The sequence below is a fragment of the Canis lupus genome, chromosome 6 (assembly GCF_011100685.1).
Source record: "Canis lupus familiaris isolate Mischka breed German Shepherd chromosome 6, alternate assembly UU_Cfam_GSD_1.0, whole genome shotgun sequence".
NCBI lineage: Eukaryota > Metazoa > Chordata > Mammalia > Carnivora > Canidae > Canis > Canis lupus.
The window spans coordinates 69275889-69296800 of NC_049227.1; the positions used below are offsets into that span (position 1 = coordinate 69275889).

The window sequence follows — 20912 nt, forward strand, 5'->3', positions numbered from 1 at the left end:
AATGGATAAAAAAGATGTGGTGTATACACACAATGGAATATTATTCAGCCATAAAAGAGAATGAAATCTTGCCATTTGCAACAACATGGATGGACCTAGAGAGTATTATGCTAAGCAAAATAAGAGAAAGACAAATACCAGAGACAGAGGAGCAGGGTCCTCACCCCACCCAGCCCCACCAACTTACCTGAATAACTTTCAAACCATCCTGAAAACCTACAAATTTGACCTGAAATTTAAAGAGAGAACAACTGGAATGCTACAGAGAGAAGGGTTTTCACTTCTAACAAGGTTGGAAGGCGGAAAAAAAGAAAATAAAAAAGAATCCAGCGGGGAGGTCCTAACAACAAGGGTTAATGAGGCAGAAGAAAGAGTGAGTGGCATAGAAGAGAAATTGATGGCAAGGAAGGAAACTGAGGAAAAAAAGAGAAAAACAAAAGATCATGAGGAAAGGTTAAGGGAAATAAATGACAGCCTCAGAAGGAAAAAATCTACATTTAATTGGGGTTCCAGAGGGCGCCAAAAGGGACAGAGGACCAGAAAGTGTATTTGAACGAATCTTAGCTGAGAACTTCCCTAATTTGGAGAGGGAAACAGGCATTCAGATCCAAGAGATAGAGAGGTTCCCCCCCCCTAAAATCAATAAAAACTGTTCAACACCTCAACATTTAATAGTGAAACTTGCAAATTCCAAAGATAAAGAGAAAATCCTTAAAGCAGCAAGAGACAAGAGATTCCTAACTTATATGGGGAGAAGCATTAGACTAAGAGCAGACCTCTCCACAGAGACCAGGCAGGCCAGAAAGGGCTGGCAGGATATATTCAGGGTCCTAAATGAGAAGAACATGCAGCCAAGAATACTTTATCCAGCAAGGCTCTCATTCAGAATAGAAGGAGAGATAAAGAGCTTCCAAAATAGGCAGAAACTGAAAGAATTTGTGACCAACAAACCCGCTTTGCAAGAAAATATTAAGGGGGACCCTGTAAAAGAAAAACGAAGCCCAAAGAAATAATCCACAAAACAGGGACTGAATAAATATTACAATGACACTAAATTCATATCCTTCAATAGTAACTCTGAATGTGAATGAGCTAAATGATCCCATCAAAAGACGCAGGGTTTCAGATTGGATAAAAAAGCAAGACCCATCTATTTGCTGTCTACAAGAGACTCATTTTAGACCTAAGGACACCTTAGATTTCAGACCTTTTCCAGCCTGAAAATGAAAGGTTGGAGAACCATTTACCATTCAAATGGTCCTCAAAAGAAAGCTGGGGTAGCAATCCTCATATCAGATAAATTAAAGTTTATCCCAAAGACTGCAGTAAGAGATGAAGAGGGACACCAGATCATACTTAAAGGGTCTATACAACAAGAAGACCTAAGAATCATGCATATTTATGCCCCTAATGTGGGAGCTGCCAAGTATATCAATTAATAACCAAAGTAAAGACATACTTAGATAATAATACATTAATAGTAAGAGACTTCAACATGGCGCTTTCTTTAAATGACAGATCTTCTAGCACAACATCACCAAAGAATCAAGGGCTTTAAATGATACACTGGACCAAATGGATTTCCCAGATATATACAGAACTTTCCATCTGAACGCAACTAAATACACATTCTTCTCAAGCGCACATAGAACTTTCTCCAGAATAGACCACATACAGGTCTCAACCAATACAAATCAGGTCATAAATCAGGTCTCAACTGATACAATAGATTGGGATTGTCCACTGCATATTTTCAGACCACAGTGCTTTGAAACTAGAACTCAATCACAAGAAGAAATTTGGAAGAAACTCAAACATGTGGAGGTTAAAGAGCATCCTACTAAAAGATGAATGAATCAACCAGGAAATTAGAAAAGAATTTAAAAGATTCATGAAAACTAATGAAAATGAAGATACAACTATTCAAAATCTTTGGGATACAGCAAAAGCTGTTCTAAGAGGGAAGTACATCTCAATACAAGCCTCCCTCAAAAAATAGGAAAAAACTCAAATACACAAGCTAACCTCGCACCTAAAGGAACTGGAGAAAGAACAGCAAATAAAAGCTACACCAAGCAGAAGAAGAGAGATAATAAAGATTCGAGCAGAACTCAATGAAATAGAGACCAGAAGAACTGTAGAACAGCAACAAAACCAGGAGTTGGTGCTTTGAAAGAATTAATAAGATTGATAAGCCATTAGCCAGCCTTATTAAAAAGAAAAAAAGACTCAAATTAATAAAATCATGAATGAAAAAGGAGAGATCACAACCAATACCAAGGAAATACAAATGATTTTAAAAATGTATTATGAGCAGCTATACGCCAATAAATTAGGCAATCTAGGAGAAATGGAGCATTTCTGGAAAGCCACAAATTACCAAAACTGAAACAGGAAGAAATAGAAAACCTGAATAGGCCAATAACCAGGGAGGAAATTGAAGCAGTCATCAAAAACCTCCCAAGACACAAAAGTTAAGGGCCAGATGGCTTCCCAGGGAACTCTATCAAAGGTTTAAAGAAGAAACAATACCTATTCTACTAAAGCTGTTCCAAAGGATAGAAAAGGACAAAATACTGCCAAACTCATTTTATGAGGTCAGCATCACCTTAATTCCAAAACCAGACATAGACCCCACCAAAAAAGGAGAATTTAGACCAATATCCCTGATGAACACTGATGCCAAAATTCTCAACAAGATACTAGCCCAATAGGATCCAACCTGTACATTAAGAAGATTATTCACCATGACCAAGTGGTGATCCCCAGGATGCAAGGTTGGTTCAACACTCATAAAACAATCAATGGGATAGATCATACCAACAAGAGAAAAGACAAGAACCATATGATCCTCTCAATAGATGCAGAGAAAGCATTTGACAAAATATACCATCCATTCCTGATCAACTCTTCAGAGTGTAGGGATAGAGGGAACATTCCTCAGCATCTTAAAAGCCATCTACAAAAAGCCCACAGCAAATATCATTCTCAATGGGGAAACACTGGGAGCCTTTCCCCTAAGATCAGGAACAAGACAGGGATGTCCACTCTCACCATTGCTATTCAACATAGTACTAGAAGTCCTAGCCTCAGCAATCAGGCAACAAAAAGAAATAAAAGGCATTCGAATTGGCAGAGAAGAAGTCAAACTCTCCTTCTTCACAGATGACATGATACTCTACATAGAAAACCCAAAAGACTCCACCCCAAGATTGCTAGAACTCATACAGCAATTCGGCAGTGTGGCAGGATACAAAATCAATGCCCAGAAGTCAGTGGCATTTCTATACACTAACAATGAGACTGAAGAAAGGGAAATTAAGGACTCAATCCCATTTACAATTGCACCCAAAAGCACCTAGGAATAAACCTAACCAAAGTGGTAAAGGATCTATACCCTAAAAACTACAGAACACTTCTGAAAGAAATTGAGGAAGACACAAAGAGATGGAAAAATATTCCATGCTCATGGATTGGAAGAATTAATACTGTGAGAGTGTCAATGCTACCCAGGGCAATTTACACACTCAATGCAATCCATATCAAAATACCATGGACTTTCTTCAGAGAGTTGGAACAAATCATCTTAAGATTTGTGTGGAATCAGAAAAGACCTCGAATAGCTAGGGGAATATTGAAAAAGAAAACCAGAGCCGAGGGCATCACAATGCCGGATTTCAGGTTGTACTACAAAGCTGTGATCATCAAGACAGTGTGGTCCTGGCACAAAAACAGACACATAGATCAATGGAACAGAATAGAGAACCCAGAAATGGGCCCTCAACTCTATGGTCAACTAATATTCGACAAAATAGGAAAGAATATCCACTGGAAAAAGGACAGTCTCTTCAATAAATGGTGCTGGGAAAATTGGACAGCCACGCGCAGAAGAATGAAACTAGACCATTCTCTTACACCAGACACAAAGATAAACTCAAAATGGATGAAAGATCTAAATGTGAGACAAGAATCCATCAAAATCCTAGAGGAGAACACAGGCAACACCCTTTTTGAACTTGGCCACAGCAACTTCTTGCAAGATACATCTGTGAAGGCAAGGGAAACAAAAGCAAAAATGAACTATTGGGACTTCATCAAGATAAAAAAAACTTCTGCCTGGCAAAAGAAACAGTCAACAAAACTAAAAGACAACCTTCAGAATGGGAGAAGATATTTGCAAATGACCTATCAGATAAAGGGCTAGTATCCAAGATCTATCAAGAACTTATTAAACTCAACACCCAAGAAACAAACAATTCAGTCATGAAATGGGCAGAAGACATGAACAGAAATTTCTCCAAGAAAGACATACACATGGCCAACAAGCACATGAGAAAATTCTCCACATCACTTGCCATCAGGGATATACATCAAAACCACAATGAGATACCACCTCACACCAGTGAGAATGTGGAAAATTAACAAGACAGGAAACAACAAATGCTGGAGACGATGTGGAGGGAATGCACTGTTGGTGGGAATGTGAACTGGTGCAGCCACTCCGGAAAACTGTGTGGAGATTCTCACAGAGTTAAAAATTAGGGCTACCCTATGACCCAGCAATTTCACTACTGGGGATTTACCCCAAAGATACAGATGCAGTGAAAAACCAAGACACCTGCACCCTAATGTTTATAGCAGCAATGTCCACAATAGCCAAATTATGGTAGAAGCCACAATGTCCTTTGACAGATGAATGGATAAAGAAGATGTGGTCTATATATACGCTGGAATATTCCTCAGCCATTAGAAACGACAAATACCCTCCATTTGCTTCGACATGGATAAAACTGGAGGGTATTATGCTGAGGGAAGTAAGTCAATCAGAGAAGGACAAACATATGGTTTCACTCATATGGGGAATATATAAATTAATGAAAGGGATTACAGGGGAAAGGAGAGAAAATCAGTGGAAAAAATCAGAGAGGGAGATAACAAAACATGAGAGACTCCTAACTCTGGGAAATGAACACGGAGTAGTGGAAGGGAAGGTGGGGGGAGCAGTATGGGTGACTGGGTGATGGGCACTGACGGGGGCACTTGATGGGATGAGCACTGGGTATTATACTATATGTTGGCAAATCGAACTCCAATAAAAAAATATACCAAAAAAAAGACAAATACCATATAATTTCACTCATATTTGGAATTTAACAAACAAAACAAATGCACAAAGCAAGAATGAGAGAGACACAAACCAAGAAACAGACTTTTAACTGTAGAGAACAAACTGACAGTTACAGTGGGGGTGGGTGCCGAGGGGCTGGGTGAAATAGGTGATAGGTGTTAAGGAGTGCACCTGTTGTGATGAACACCAGGTATTGTATGGAATTGTTGAGTCACTGTATTGTACACCTGAAACTAATATAACACTGTATTTTAACTGGAATTAAAACAAAAACTTAAGCTAAAATATGTATTTTTTAACAAAATGGATCCTGTTGAATATAAAGTTATGTGCCCTCCCTTTTAAATAAACATTTTATATTTTCTCATGACATTGCCTTTTGAATACAGTCTTTTAATGATATCCCATCTTTGTATCTAAATCTCTGTTCAAGTTCAAATCTTACCAAGTTTTGTACCAGCATTATGCTACACTTGTAACTGATAAAAATTTTAGCATGTCTCTATGCTCTGCAGTAGTTTCTATAAAATAGAAATTATCTTTTTCTAAAACAAAAAAAAAAAAACTCGCTTTTCTGTCTGCACAGAGTCATTTAGTAGGTGAAGAAAATTCCTCCAGAGTTATTGGACTATTCAGGTTTTCCACTCACATTGAATCAATCTGGGTAATTTCGTTTTCAGGAAATTATATATTTTATCTATGGTAGAAATTCCTTCTCAAGTAGAGATTGTTGCTGAATGTGCTGTTTTTCTTCCACATTCTTCAAGATCTAAATGGGAAGGTAGGAGAGGGCAAATCAGGCACTTCTAACCAGCTCCTATCTATTCAGATACTCTCCACCAGGCTTGTGAAAACTCTGCCTGGAGGTACAATAATAAGTTAATTATTAAATATTTACTGTGTTCCAGATTATACGCTAAGCAACTTAGGTATATTATCTAATGTAATCCTTACAACAACCTCACAACAAGTATTATTATTCCCATTTAATACATGAAGAAACAGAATGTTAGAGAAGTAATTTATCCAACCTATAAGTAGTGGAGCTAGTCTAGCAATCCAAGTCTATAAGACTTCAACCCATTTCCTTCTGGAATATTTCATTATGCAATATTGTCTCCTGTTATGAGCCATTTTCCTCTACTGTTCTTTAATATGTTGCTTAATTTGATATCTTTACAAGTATTAACTATTTCTCTATGTTACAGATGGTGAAAGAATCTGAACTGGAAAAGAAGGAAAAAGAATCTGATGCTATTAGATCCAAAAGATTCACCACCATGTTGCAAGAAGGATAGGCTTAGAAAACCCCAGACTTTTCTAAAAACTGAAAATGTTATACATTCTAAACATTTTCTAGCCAAAATTAAATTCTAAGTGCAGGGCTTGTTTGTAGCACATTAAAAGATATAATGATTATATTTTCTTTTTTTTTTAATTTTTATTTATTTATGATAGTCACAGAGAGAGAGAGGCAGAGACACAGGCTCCATGCACCGGGAGCCTGACGTGGGATTCGATCCCGGGTCTCCAGGATCGCGCCCTGGGCCAAAGGCAGGCGCCAAACCGCTGCGCCACCCAGGGATCCCTAATGATTATATTTTCACTCACCTTTGTATCTCAGAGCCAAGAGATTTCCAGCAGCATGAACTTCTCAGTGTTGGGAACATTTAAAACATTAATCATCTACAATTTTTTCTAAAAATTGATTTATTCATTCTAGAGACAGAGGGGGAGAGAGAGAGAGGGAAGAGGGGCAGAAGGAGAGGGAGAGAGAATTTCAAGCAGACACTGTGTCAAGTGTGGAGCCAGACACAGGGCTGATCTCATGACTCTGAGACCAGGACCTGAGCCAAAATCAAGAGTCAGATGCTTAACCAATTGAGGCACCCAGTGCCCCTAATTATCTACAATTTTTAAAGCAAAAGTAAAAATACATATTATGAGAATGGCTGACCTAGTACCTCAACAACCAATCAGGGATGGAATTATACTAATTAAGAGCCAGTGACTAAAATAATTATAGGAGAATAAGCATTCACTTAGATCAGTACTTAGCACAAATAAAAGAAAAATCACTAGAGTTTAACATTGCTTATAAATCCAATTTGGAAAGAAATATGTAATTCATTGAAAAAATGCTTTACATAGACAAGAGGGAGGCAAAAAAGCCGTTTGCTCATTTAGATCCATTAACAGTCTATTAGTTCCTTAATATGATTTGTCTATATCCTTTGCACTGAATTACTATAATAATGAAGTAAGACTAATAAAATTCTTTCAAGGGAACTGCCGTTTGTGTAGGAACAAAGGATTTTTTTAAAGGAGAAAGAAAACTGGAATATTCCAATCACTCAGTAAGAAAAGTAAAATATGAATGAAATAAAAACACAGTGGATAGTTGCCCACTGAGTCCCAGACTAATAAACAGCCATGAAATAAGCTATATCACCAAAGAGAAATGCAGAGAAAGGAGTGTACCACCAAGTTCCCTCACGCAAAACAACTCAACAATTAATCTACAAAACTCACTTTTACTTCATGTCTTTAAGAACAAAACCTTCGAACAGATTATTTTGTCTTAAGGTAATGGGACCTGCTGGGTGGTTTTATCCCGTATCAAATATTTCACCAACTTTCACAGAAACCTCAACATAAGATGTTAGCTATTTCTTATTCATTAAACTACTGATTTTATTTTTTAAAGACAAGATAGATTTTTTTAAAAAATAGTTTACCAATCTATGTAAATATTTTTCTGGCTATCTGCTTGCTATGCATCATGTCAAAAAAGGCTGGCTGTTTTTTTACCAATTAGGAAAGTAAGTTGTACTGCTTAAATAGAAGTCTGATTTAAATATAGACTATTGGTGGGGACACCTGGGTGGCTCAGTGGTTGAGCGTCTGCCTTCCTCCCAGAGTGCGATCCTGGAGACCCAGGATCGAGTCCCACATCAGGCTCCCTGCATGGATCCTGCTTCTCCCTCTGTCTGTGTCTCTGCCTCTCTCTTGTGTGTCTCTCATGGATAAATAAATAAAAGGAAGGAAGGAAGGAAGGAAGACAATTGGTAAAAGCAAATATCGTGGATTGGCTTGCTCAACATCCATTCCAATCTTATTGTGTTATCCTTCTGACTCTATAATGGATGGAGAACTTTCTCCCCGTGAGTCCCTTGCAGCTACAGATTCTGAATACGATTCAAGTTCTGCCAAGCACATGCACTCAAGATTTGAATTCAGAAGCAGGTTACCTGTAAGAGCGGCTGGGCATGTGGCATCATTTATGCTGGTGCAGATACAGCAGAGGTGGTATGGTCCTAGAGTTGTTACAGGTTTAGCAGAAATAGCTTCTGACCATGGCAGCGGCTCCATGAGCAACCCAGTTGGGGAGCAAGGCTTTGGGAATTCATTCTTGTGTCTGCCTCCAACGCTTAGAGACTTCTCTTGAGTTCTAACAATTCTGGGGCCTATCTTATAACCTACATTACATCACTTTCTGCCTAAAACAGCAGATTGTGTTCTCTGCAACTGAATCCTGACTAATAGGATGATTTACATAAAACTCAACTTAGAGAGACCCAGGGACAATGAGAGGTCCCAGGTCATCAATCAGGAGAGGCACACTCTCTTCAAGGCAATTGAGACTGAAGCTCAAAGTGGAGATTGTGCCCTTGAAGAGATGAACCACAACCCTCCAGATCTGCAGAAAATGAGGCACATAGATAGATTCCTATGAATGTCAATCAGAGACATGGTCTTTCACAGGCTAGTGAAATCCAAGTCCAACATTTGGTTTGGATATTTGGTTCCAACAATGTGGAACATGCCATATTAATAAAACACTGTGGACAGCGGAAATAAACAGAAGTGCAAAAATGAGCCACAAATCAGCTATGTTAAGGAATCTAACAATAGATGAATGGCTGACATTCACCACCTAATTGTCTGTGCTTTTCCTAGAATCAATTACTAAGCTTCAGAGATTATGAAATCCTTATTATCCAAAGCAACATGAAGAATTCGGACATTTAAAATAAGACTTATGCTTATAACAGGGCTTTTCAGGAAGTCTAATAAAGGGAAATTCTCTAGAAGCCACAGATTCCTTCCAACTTCCCCTTTGCTTTTTGACATCTCTGCTATTCCCTGTGAGCCTCTATTTTATTGTGGCCAGTTATAAAGCCCAGATAAAATATTTTGAATTGAGGGTGTTGATTTGTGATTCAGCTGCTTCTTTCATGGGCAGCTCTACTTCATACAGCAGCAGGAAATCATTCATACAGACCCTGGACCTGAATTGACAAGTATGGTCTAAGTAAGCAATTTTATATTATTATAATTATAGGAAAATTTACAATTCCAGCTTTAAAAACTCTTGTTTCTAACAAATGTCACTTAACTACAGCCAATAGGGACGCCTGGGTGGCTCAGCGGTTGAGTGTCTGTCTGCCTTTGGCTCAAGGTGCGATCCCAAATTCCGAGGATCTAGTCCTGCATGACGCTTCTTGCATGGAACCTGCTTCTCCTCCCTCTGCCTGTGTCTCTGCCTCTCTTTCTGTGTCTCTCATGAATAAATAAAATCTTTTAAAAATAATAATAATAACTATAGCCAATGAGTGTCCCGAATGACATCAGTTGATGTCATTGATAGGATTGTCATTGATAGGATGTCATTGATAGGATATACAATTAATAAGGGGTAAATATCCTGTGATAAGTACAAAGTACTGTACCTCACAAGTATTGGCAAATTACTTAAATGTAAAAAACATTAGAAAGAAGAAGTTAGTTCAAATGACAGCTGTTGAAACAGTCGTATATGAATCAATACCTGGCCAGGTTCTATCCTACTGGAAAGAAGACTTTTTCATGAGGTGAGTCATCCACACAATATTAATTGCTAAATGCAAAGAAGCTCAACCTGCTTTATTGATTCAGGCAAAAAAACAAATTTACAATTAACTGTTTGCTTGAACCTAGTTTAAAAGTTTTGAAGTCATAAATACGCTTTAAAGTTTTAAATGTGCCTATTTAATTTTATGCTTGGTATGAAGCTGTCTATAACTTTCACAGGATATTAACCATAATCACCTTCTACAAAAAAATAATAATAATAATCACCTTCTACAGTACTTCGGTGCTCAGTCATTTCTTCGCCTCTCAGATCTAGAGGAGCCTTGGTTGGTTTTGTACAATTAGTCATTTGCTCTCAACACTCCTCCAGACCACATCATATAATCCCCAGGGTTCTGAGGCGAAGCTATCCAGGTATCAAAGACACTTCCAAAGGTTATCCTTAGTGAAGTCACAAATGAGCTCAAAAATCAGGCTGGACAAGTCAGAACAGGTACAAGAAGAATATTAAAATCCCTGACTTGGCATTGAGGGTTGCAGAAAAGGCAGATAGACTAGCGGAAGCCACAAGGGAGGCAATGCCACCTACTGGTCAGAACGTGAATTTTTTTTAATTACCTAGTAAATGTCCTTCTGCCATCAGGTGACAGGATGGCAGAGAGCTGGGAGGTCTCCTTCTAAGCTCTAGATCACCTGGAGGAATATTTCTGAAGCTAATTAATTTATTTTAAAAGAATACACTAAGGTTACTAACATTGTTTATAAAAAAAGTCAGAAAGGAGAGTCGCAACACAGCCCACAGAATTTTACAATGTTCAGTACTGAAATGTCACCTATCTCTATCTCAGTCAGTACACCCTCTTCAGAATTTCCTTGGACTGCATTTTCCTTCTAAAGAAGGCTCAACAGAGGGCTTAGACTCACACCCCTCAGATCCAAACCTCAGCTGGTATCAACAGTGGATGCTTAACTGAGTCACACAGGCGCCCTATCCTTGGGCCTCATTTAAAAAGGAATTCAAAAAAAATAAAATAAAATAAAATAAAATAAAATACAATAAATTAAAAAATAAAAAGGAATTCAATAAACCTGTTCCAATTACAAATGTATATTTGATCCTCTGGAAAGGTACATGATTGATTTCATTTTTTTTAAATTACCACAGTTACAAAAGTCTTACTTTGGGTTTAATATTGAGGGAAGCTTCACAAATATTCATCAACTCATAAGTTAATATGTTGAAACCGATCACTCGTATGTATAGAAAAGAACTGAGTAGGGAATATATTCAAGGAATTTATAATCATCTCTGTAAACTCACCCCTTTGGCATACAAATTATAATTTCTGCCCAGAAATGGACCTTCTGAGCAAAATAACTTTCCAATTCATTTCTCAGAACTCAAGTATCTCAATCTTAAAAATGGTTAATGATGAGATTCCATGCTCCATGAAACCTCAATATTTTCATACAGTAAATGGTACACAGAGCATTTGATAACTAGCTGCTACTTTTTTTAAATTTGTTTAACGACATTTTTTTAAAAACTAAAGAACATAGTAATCACCCCTTAGTAGTTTTCTGAAACATAAGTAATAATGATTCCAAAAGCAAAATGCCCACAACCCAAGTCAAAACAATTAAACCGGGACATCACTCTAATCAGATTCGAAGGATTTCTAAGGCCAGAAATAGTCTAAGAAATGGTCAAGAACTTTCTTAATCTTTTTTTCTTTAGTTACACCAGCAAAAACTTATTATGCCAGTGACTAAGATCTTCTTTTTAATTCAGACTTAACCATTACCAGTTATAATTTTTTTAATCTAAAGAACAACTAAAATCTTTTAGCATATGGTTTCTAACCTAAAATCTGTCACTTAATCATTTAAGTCCCCTTCTGGGCCTGAGCTCTGAGTATCTGAGTAGCTATTCCCCTACTCAGGCAGCTAACTGAATCCATAACCTTATTCTCCAGGCTTTAATCCACTCACAGTTTTCTTCAGTTGAGTGACTCAGAACATTGCTCTGTAAAGTATTAACAGGATCAATTTGAGAGCGAGCTTAGGACCTAAACCTGAGTTCAAATCCTGTCATTGCCACTAGCCAAACATGTGCCTCAGAGCAAGTTGAATTTCTCTAGGCCTATTTCATCTTAAAAAAAAAAAAAGACTTTTATTTACTTATTCATGAGAGACAGAGACATAGGCAGAGGGAGAAGCAGGCTCCTCGCAGAGAGCCCAATACAAGACTCAATCCTGGACCTCAGGATCACGCCCTGAGCCAAAGGCAGAGGCTCAACCACTGAGCCACCCAGGCGTTCCTATTTCTTCATCTTTAAAATGAAAATAAGCATTACCTTCCTCAGAGAGTTGCTGAAGATTACGTGAATTGATCTACTTCCAGCAACTGAGCACACAGTAGGCACTCAACAGATATTCATTGAAGTTCCTCATTAACAATTATTTTGTTAGTATTTTTTTTAAAGATTTTATTTATTTATTCATGAGAGATATATAGAGAGAGAAGCAGAGACACAGGCAGAGGGAGAAGCAGGCTCCACACAGGGAGCCTGACGTGGGACTCGATCCCGGGACTCCAGGATCACACCCTGGGCCGAAGGCAGGCGCTAAACCGCTGAGCCACCCAGGGATCCCCTGTTAGTATTTAATATATACCAGGTTCCATGCCAAGTGCTCAGGATATAACAATGAGAGATATAAACAATCCCACCCCCCTCCCCAAGAAACTGATATTCCAATGGGGAATATGGAAAAAAAAACTAATAAAATAATTTAAAATAATGCTGAGTTAGGATGGAAACAAATAAGGGCTGAAATTAAAGTCAAAAATATCTTCACCAAAGAAGTGGCATTTATATTAATAACTAAAGGATGACAAGGACCTGGCCATGCAAATCAGAGGAAGGGTGTTCATGGCAGAGAAAAAAAGTGAAAAAACTCTAAGAAAGGAAGAACTTGGAAGTGAAAAACAAGTTCAATGTAACGAGAGCACAGAGTTAGGAGGAGTCTGGTGATGATGTGGCTTTGGAGGCCACTGTAAAGCTTGAAGGGGAGTGGTATGATCCCATTAGCATGTAGCAAAATGCCCATGTCTCCGTCAAAGGTCTCATGCTGGTTCAGTTCAGCTTTCCAAGTGCAAAAGCAAAGGTTACCCCCAATATTCCACTAGACATGTGCAAGGGACCACCTCTCTTTTCTAAAGTTTATATGTAGGTCATTTCATTGCCCAAACAAACAAAAAAAGGAGCCAAGATGATGGCATCTACAGGAATAAGCCAGAGGTTTGGGTTGATGTGGTAACTCTCCTTCTAGAAAATAATAAGCAAAACTGTGGACAAAAATCCTCACCACACATTGATGATAGAAACAAATAAGGCATGGGAAGTGCTATGAAGGCTGGTGGGCTCTGTTCAATGACTCAAGCGTCCACAAGGGTACTCAAGCGTCAAACACCTCCTCTCACTGTGGGTCTCACTGCCTTTGCAATGAAACACCAGGAATCTTTGGAAGGCTCTTGTTCCTGTTAGTCTAAACACTCCATATAGCCATAATGAGCCTGCAGGAAAACAAGGCACAATCTTCTTCTGTTTGGAGCTTTAAAGACATCTCTCTCCCTTTCCCAAACACACACACATACACACACACACACATACACACACACACACACACACACACACACCATAAAACCTTTAATCTCTGTGAGCCCTTTAGCAGAAGCTGAATCACCTAAACCTAGTGCCCCTTCCCTCAAAGACAAAAACAAGCATAAGGTCAAGCCCCTCCAAAGGAAAAAAAAATGAGACCCTGACATTTTCAAGAAAGCTGAACATTCATGTACTGTACAATGTTTTCAGAGCACTCCCATTACCAGGTAAAACCTAAATTGGAGGAGGGCAGGAGTGGAAGATGGGAGAGCAGTGCAGAGCCTGAAGCAGCAGCCCGGATGGAAATGAGGTATGGATTTAACAGGTGACAGCGAAACTAGAAACAAGTAGATATTTGGGAGATGTTTTCAGAGACACAACAAAAAGGACTTGCTGCTGAATTAGACGCAGTAGTTGAAGAAAGAACAGTGAGGTGAATTATGATGCCACTTCCTGTCAAAGAAAATTGAGGAAAATAAGACTTTAAAAAAAATTTTAGGGGCACCTGTGTGGTTCAGTCAAGTGAGCATCCAACTCTTGATTTCAGCTCAGGACATGATCTCAAGGCCATGAGATCAAGCCCCACATCAGGCTCCTCACTGGGAATAGAGACTGCTTAAGATTTTCTTTCTCTCCTTCTGTACCTCTCCCTGACTCCGACCCCAAAAATTTAAGTTTCATCCTGGACATGCTAAAGTTCTGACACACAAGTGGAGACGTCAAGGAAGCAGTTGAGTATCTGAGTATAGAGCTCAGAAGAGATCCAAACTGGAGATATATATTTGGGAGTTGTAACTATAAAGATACTAAAAGCCATGGGAAGAGATGAGTCATCTAAGAAGACAGAGTTGGGGACAGAACCCATGTCTGAGGCCTGAGGAACCCCATGGATGGAGGATGGTGGAGAAGAGCAAGCCAGGAAGGGATGAATGGAGAGGAGGGAAGGACATTGCAGGAAGATGGCTGCCATGTTCCCATTTTCCCCTTCCCAAAGCTAACATATCTCATGGTTCTTCCACCATTCTTTAACTTCAAAGGATTTTATTTTATTTTTCTCCAGTGCCACTGCAGAAGAGAAAGCTTTCTCTTTACTTTATGGGGAAGAAAGAGTTTGGTTTTTTTCATGTTTATATTTCTACTTACTTCTTACTGGAAAGCTATAAAAATAAAATTTAAATTATATCAAATTATTTTTATAATAATATCTGAATGAAGGGGTAGAAATTCTAACATAGAGAAACCACTTTTTCACAGCTAAATTAATTCATCAGGTCTACACTTTTTTAATCACATTATTTCCAACGTATTTTTAGATGACACATAAGGAATGAAGCATGAATCATATTCACTCGACCCCCTACATGAAGGAACCTCACTAAGAGAAAAATTCAGATGGAGACTTGAAGCAGCATTTTTACAAGCTTGGCTTCTCCATAATCAAAACCACAGTATCCCCTGAGGCTACTCCCATTGAAAAAGATTAATTTTATCATGCATGTCAATTCCACTCTAAAAACCATCCTCTAAGAGGATCCTCATCTACAAAACTAGAAGAGAATACCTAATAAGGGCAGGATAAATAGCCAATATTTATTTGTATCAATGGTAAACATCAAATATTGCCTGCAGAGGTAAAACTGTCACATGGATTAATCCATAATGCACCCATTGGGAAGTCTACTTCTCCAAGAACAAATCCTTCTAGCATACCAATTTACATTTAGAAAATCATCCACTTGGTGAAGTTAAAAGAAATCTTACTATCTTATATTGCTTCTTCCCATACTATTTTACATCCATTTTAACACTTACCTAATCATATTAGCTCTTTTAGGCTTCAGTCTACCTCGACAGATGGTGAGTTCTTGAAGTCATATCTATTGTTCCTGCCCAGTGCTAGTCCTGATTGTCGAGGACCTCTAAGTGAAAGTCTATGATTCACTTCCATTGGAATCATCTGGAAGATGTCAAAATGCAGATTCCTGGACCCCTTCCCCCAAAACATACGGAATTAGAGTATTTTTAAGAATTTCTAACAGCTCTTATAGGGCCTTCAAAATGTATCAAGGAGATAATGAATCCAAAAGGCATAACCACGTAAGAGCTATGGGCTGATATTTCTTCTACTTACACTATTGTTTGGAAACTACTGCCAATAAATTTGGTTAAATAAAGAAGAAAATCACTCTCGGTAAACCTCTATTTTATAAACAGAAACAGCTTATGACTATTTTACCTTACAGTACCCTGGCAGTACATCTCCCATGTGTTTTTACTGAATCAAAGTACATAATTTTGGAATTTTAAGACTAAGAGACCTTAGAGGTTACACCTCATACAAAATACACTGAGAAAAAATATATACCGAAGATGTATTAAAAACATAAAGAGGGATCCCTGGGTGGCGCAGCGGTTTGGCGCCTGCCTTTGGCCCGGGGCGCGATCCTGGAGACCCGGGATCAAATCCCACGTCGGGCTCCTGGTGCATGGAGCCTGCTTCTCCCTCTGCCTGTGTCTCTGCCTCTCTCTCTCTCTCTCTCTCTCTGTGACTATCATGAATAAATAAATAAAATCTTAATAAAATAAAATAATAAAATAAAATAAAATAAAATAAACATAAAGAGTAGGGCACCAGGGTGACTTAGTTAAGTGTCTGCCTTCCGCTGCAGTCATGATCAAACCCCAGGTTGGGCTCCCTGCTCAGCGGGGAGCCTACTTTTCCCTCTCCCTCTGGCCCTCCCCTGTTCCCTGCTCCCCATTCATGAGCTCTCTCTCAAATAAATAAATAAATAACCTTTAAAAATTTTTTTAAAAAGGCCTAAACAATTACATGTGTTATCCCTTGAATCATTTATTTAAACAAAACTAAAAAGTCTAACATTTAAAACCCCAAATCTTTATTTTTTCATGATAAAAACATCATTTTTTTCATGAAAAGTTTATTTTAAGAAGCGGTATTTTAAATATTATAAATTATACCTTTAAAATAATTCACTCTTTAATCAATACATAAACATTTGTACATCTATAAGTAGAAATACAGTACATAAATTTTAAATAAAATATAAGTTATAATTTCACAAATTAATAAATTTCCAAAATTCAATCTCAAAAAACATTTTAAAGTATATGCTGATTTACAAAAGACAAAAGTTTTTTTCCCCAAAAAACACAGAATATTTTATCTGCATATAGTCAATACCATTGCATAGCACAAACAGTTCAAAATACAAAGTGTTTATTTAAAACTATCAGAAAACTTTTTTAATTTCTCTTTGTCATTGATTTAAACATATCTATGGCTATACTTAAGTTTTATAGAGTCTTAATGTCTCAAATTGAAATTAAAGATGTCATATTCAATTTTTACCCTCTCAGCAGATATTAGCCATGAGTCATTTCTTAGAACTAGGTTTCCAGGTAATAAGTAGGGACAGGCTGTGCCATTTGTACACTTCACAATCTTAGAAACATTTTATAACCATGATATGATAGTATAAGGACCTGTAATTACTCTGATGTCCCTTTCAATCTGTGTCAAGAAGATAATAAATGTACGTTTTACACAGAACACTAATTCTTGGGGCTGAAAGCTGAACAGCACCTCTTATCTCTTTATTCACTCATAGCCTGAGGAAAATACAAGACTGTCCTTCTAACTCATCACCTCCACCAGAATAATAACAATGTTATTGTTATCCATATATTTTTAGATTTATCAGAGGGTGAAAAGAGTCATTATATGATCGATCTTTTACACCTTTGGCAGATAACTGTGCCTTATTGAAAAGAACCATTATTTTGAAAACTGTATTTGCAGATGAAATTCATTTTGCTACTATGCCAGATAGGCAATGATAACTGAAGGACACCAGAAAGGTTCTCTCTAGACTTGATGAAGGTCTAGCAATAACATAGACCTAAAGAAGGTGTGCTTTACTCGGAAAATCTCTATTTATTAAAGTTATGGGGGGAAATACAGCAAATTAATCATTTGGCAAAATTATCTCTCATTATCTGTTCACATTACAATATAGGATATAGCAGCCCCAATTAGAGGTTAACTGTTTATTGCTTTTATAATGGAATTCTTTTTAAAAGAGATTCACATCTTATAATTATATAATTCTTTTTTTTTTGAAACATCACAGAAACCCAAAATGTACATATTTGTAATCATCAGAAAGTGTACATGATCAGGAGCAAGCTGTGTTCAAGGCCTCAGCGAGCCCAACACTCGGTCACCACCTGCATCCTCTGCCACAAAGAAAACACAGTGTGATCTTAGTGGCTCCTGAGAGATGCAGTTTTGCATGGAGGAAAATCAAGAATAAAATAATCTTCCACTGGAGGAGAAAACTAAACAAAAGAAAACAACAGAAGTGTTCTGGAAAAGTTTAGTGGTAACGATGAAATAGCATCACTATTTCATTTAAATGAAAAGAAAAAAAGACTGGTCTTAGCACAGTAGGAGAAGGGCAGCCCACACTGTAGACAGTGACCACTAAAACGAGACTCTGATCTTTTTGTGCACTGAGAGTTACCAAAACGTACAAAGTTCACACACAAATATACATCCAGGTTAGGGAAGAAGATGACATAAAGAAACTATCCTTGTCAACAGCTTAGCAATAGAAGTGAGAGATAAAGACATTTCAAGGAAACACCTAGCGTTTTAAAGTACCTGTGCCCAGTTAAAATGATGATAACTACCAATTAACTCAACAAACGAGTCACCGCTATACATGGACATTGTTACCTTGCACATCAAAATTCTAGAAAAATCACAGTGAGCACAACTCACTTTGTGAATATGAGATTCCATAAATCACAGGAAATCAGTGTCAATCTCCCTGCATGTCCTAAACAGACGGAGAAACAGACATCCATCAACAATAAGCAGTGACTCATCATTTCAAATCTAACATCTAGTACCAAGAAATTTTGTTTAAATTAAAGTGCTCCTATGGACCTCAACTTTCCCATCTTTAAAAATATCAACTCTTTCTTTGTGTATCCTTCTGAGAGGTGTTGTTAAGAATTACTAGATATCTTAAAATAAAAATTTTGAATTTTTTAAAAACTAAAAAAAAAAAAAATTAAAAAGATATTTGGAGAGCTCCAAAAGAAATCCATGAGAAAAGTAACAACAAATTACAGCCTGAACTAGGTCCAATTTTCAAATGATGGGCAAGTCCGTTAATACAATCCATGTTCCATAAACTCCTCTAGTTACGCATTAGTGACTAAAACAGGGCTTCTGTACAGGTCTCAGATTAATGAGACAGAGTATCTGCTTCAAAGCATTAAACTTAATGTGAAAGAAGAGTGATGTCAGTAAAAGTAAAGTTGCACCAGAAAACAACAGTTATCTAAGCATTAACTCAGCATGAAAAGGGAATTACTTCTGATTTCCTGGAATACAACCCTCTCGGGTTATTATTTCTGATTACCATGGCAGCACACAGCATTTTCCATCTAACGCTTTAGAAGAATGCTTGGTCACACCATCCTCTGCCTTATTAAATGATCTATGTTGAAACCATTCATTTCCATTCTCTTACATCCATAAAATGTCAAAAAAGAGAGATAAGACAGTCATTTGCCCTCAATTTTCTCAATAATGTAAGGTTTTAGAGAAAGTATGTTAGAACTCTAAAATAATAGACTAATATATTTTCTCAATTCCTCCCATCATCCTTTATTTCCACTGGGGGAAATCGATTTCTGATTGTATCTCCTCTAAAGTTTAGGGGGCTTAAAAGCGTTGCTCTTTCACCCCCCAAAAAATGTTCTCAAACATAGTTATTTTCTGAGTAAATATCTTTCAAAAGAAAACTTCTACAAAGACTATAAAAACCTTCCCTGGAGGGCTTATAAAGGGTAACATAAAAGTGGTATCAGTGAAAAGAGAAATAATGGTCTAAGAACTGCTTTAAAAAAATCAAATATAAGAGGTTTCTACCCTTCTTCCACACAAGCAAACACATACACAGTACAATTGATTTTAACAAATTTTTTAAAAGTATTTACAAAGACGCAAAAAATAAAAGTCAATGAATCCTTGTTCTATGATTAAAGAAAGTAGGCCATAGATGTCAAGAGGCTATAGGAATCATCTTCTCCTTATTCAGTGGATTGAAAAAAACAATGCTTTCTAGACCCATAGTAGGCATAATTCAAACTTCATTTCCTGAACATATCAGGCTGGTATAACAAAATGAAGATGTTAGGAGGGAAATCATACTCTAATCCCAGTTTCACTGCATTGAGATTTTGAAAATGAGCTACAGAGCTATTGCAATCAGCTACTTATATGTGGAAAGGAAAATATGGATGTTAGTGAGGAGCAAAACTTCTCTAGAAATATTCCCTAAAACTTACTTTAAAAAGATCCTTAAATGAGTATTAAAATTGGTCATAATTTAGGTGATTTATCTCAAGCATACCACATCTGCAACTGCATTTAAAAGGGACCCAGAAACCAAAATTATATTTCAAAGAATGTATTCCATACACATAATACCAAACCAATCTGTAACAGTGTCTAAAAACAGATCTTATGGATTTTTTTTTTAAAAAGGAAGAACGGTTCATTTCTCCAGAGACGGATCATCCACGTCATAATCATTCTCGTTTCGCATCACTGATGGCTCCCCAAACATCAAAGACAAATTCGTCGGGGAATGCAAAGTCTCCAAGAGTTTCGTCAAGTGCCACAGCAAATTCATCTGGATTAACCTTGTCCTTTCCAGCTTCAAACATCGTGGTAGCTATCAAAAACAATTTTTAAAAATTAATGATACATGAGACAGCATCAGGGAATTGAGAAAAACGGCACTAGGAAAAATTACTTCCTAAATTTAACATGCATAGATATACTTCTAGTACATGTTATAATAATAACATACTATCGTATGTCAGGGTAGCAAATACATTTTTAAACAATCTGCTCACTGCACCCAGATTTGCTACCCCAGCCTCTTCTCCGCCTTGGAGCCGGTCAGTCAGGAACTACTGCTATTCCTCAGGGTGGAATGAGAGCTCCTAAGAGAAAACCCTATGGCTAAGTCAGGAAAGTCAGTACATCATCCCTCCTCCACCTGCCCAGTCACTAGCTCCCTCTGCCCCCTCTACCAGTACCCCACTCCCAGCTATGAGGGAACCTTGCTAGCACTCCTCGCCCCTCCAAAGTAAAGGATAACAGTTTGCAATGGGAAAATCAAGCTAGAGAGAAGAGGAAGGTATCTGTCCACTCATGGAAT

General features: G+C 37.5%; 1 protein-coding gene across 1 annotated transcript in view; it reads right to left on the reverse strand.

Moving 5' to 3' along the window:
- Positions 1–16569: 16569 nt before the first annotated feature.
- GIPC2 (GIPC PDZ domain containing family member 2) overlaps positions 16570–20912 on the reverse strand; it is an 86205-nt gene continuing 81862 nt past the window's right edge. The window contains exon 6 of the mRNA XM_038541584.1: positions 16570–20420. Coding sequence (XP_038397512.1) covers positions 20275–20420 — 146 coding nt within the window. The 3' untranslated portion in view covers positions 16570–20274. The remainder of the gene's footprint in view (positions 20421–20912) is intronic.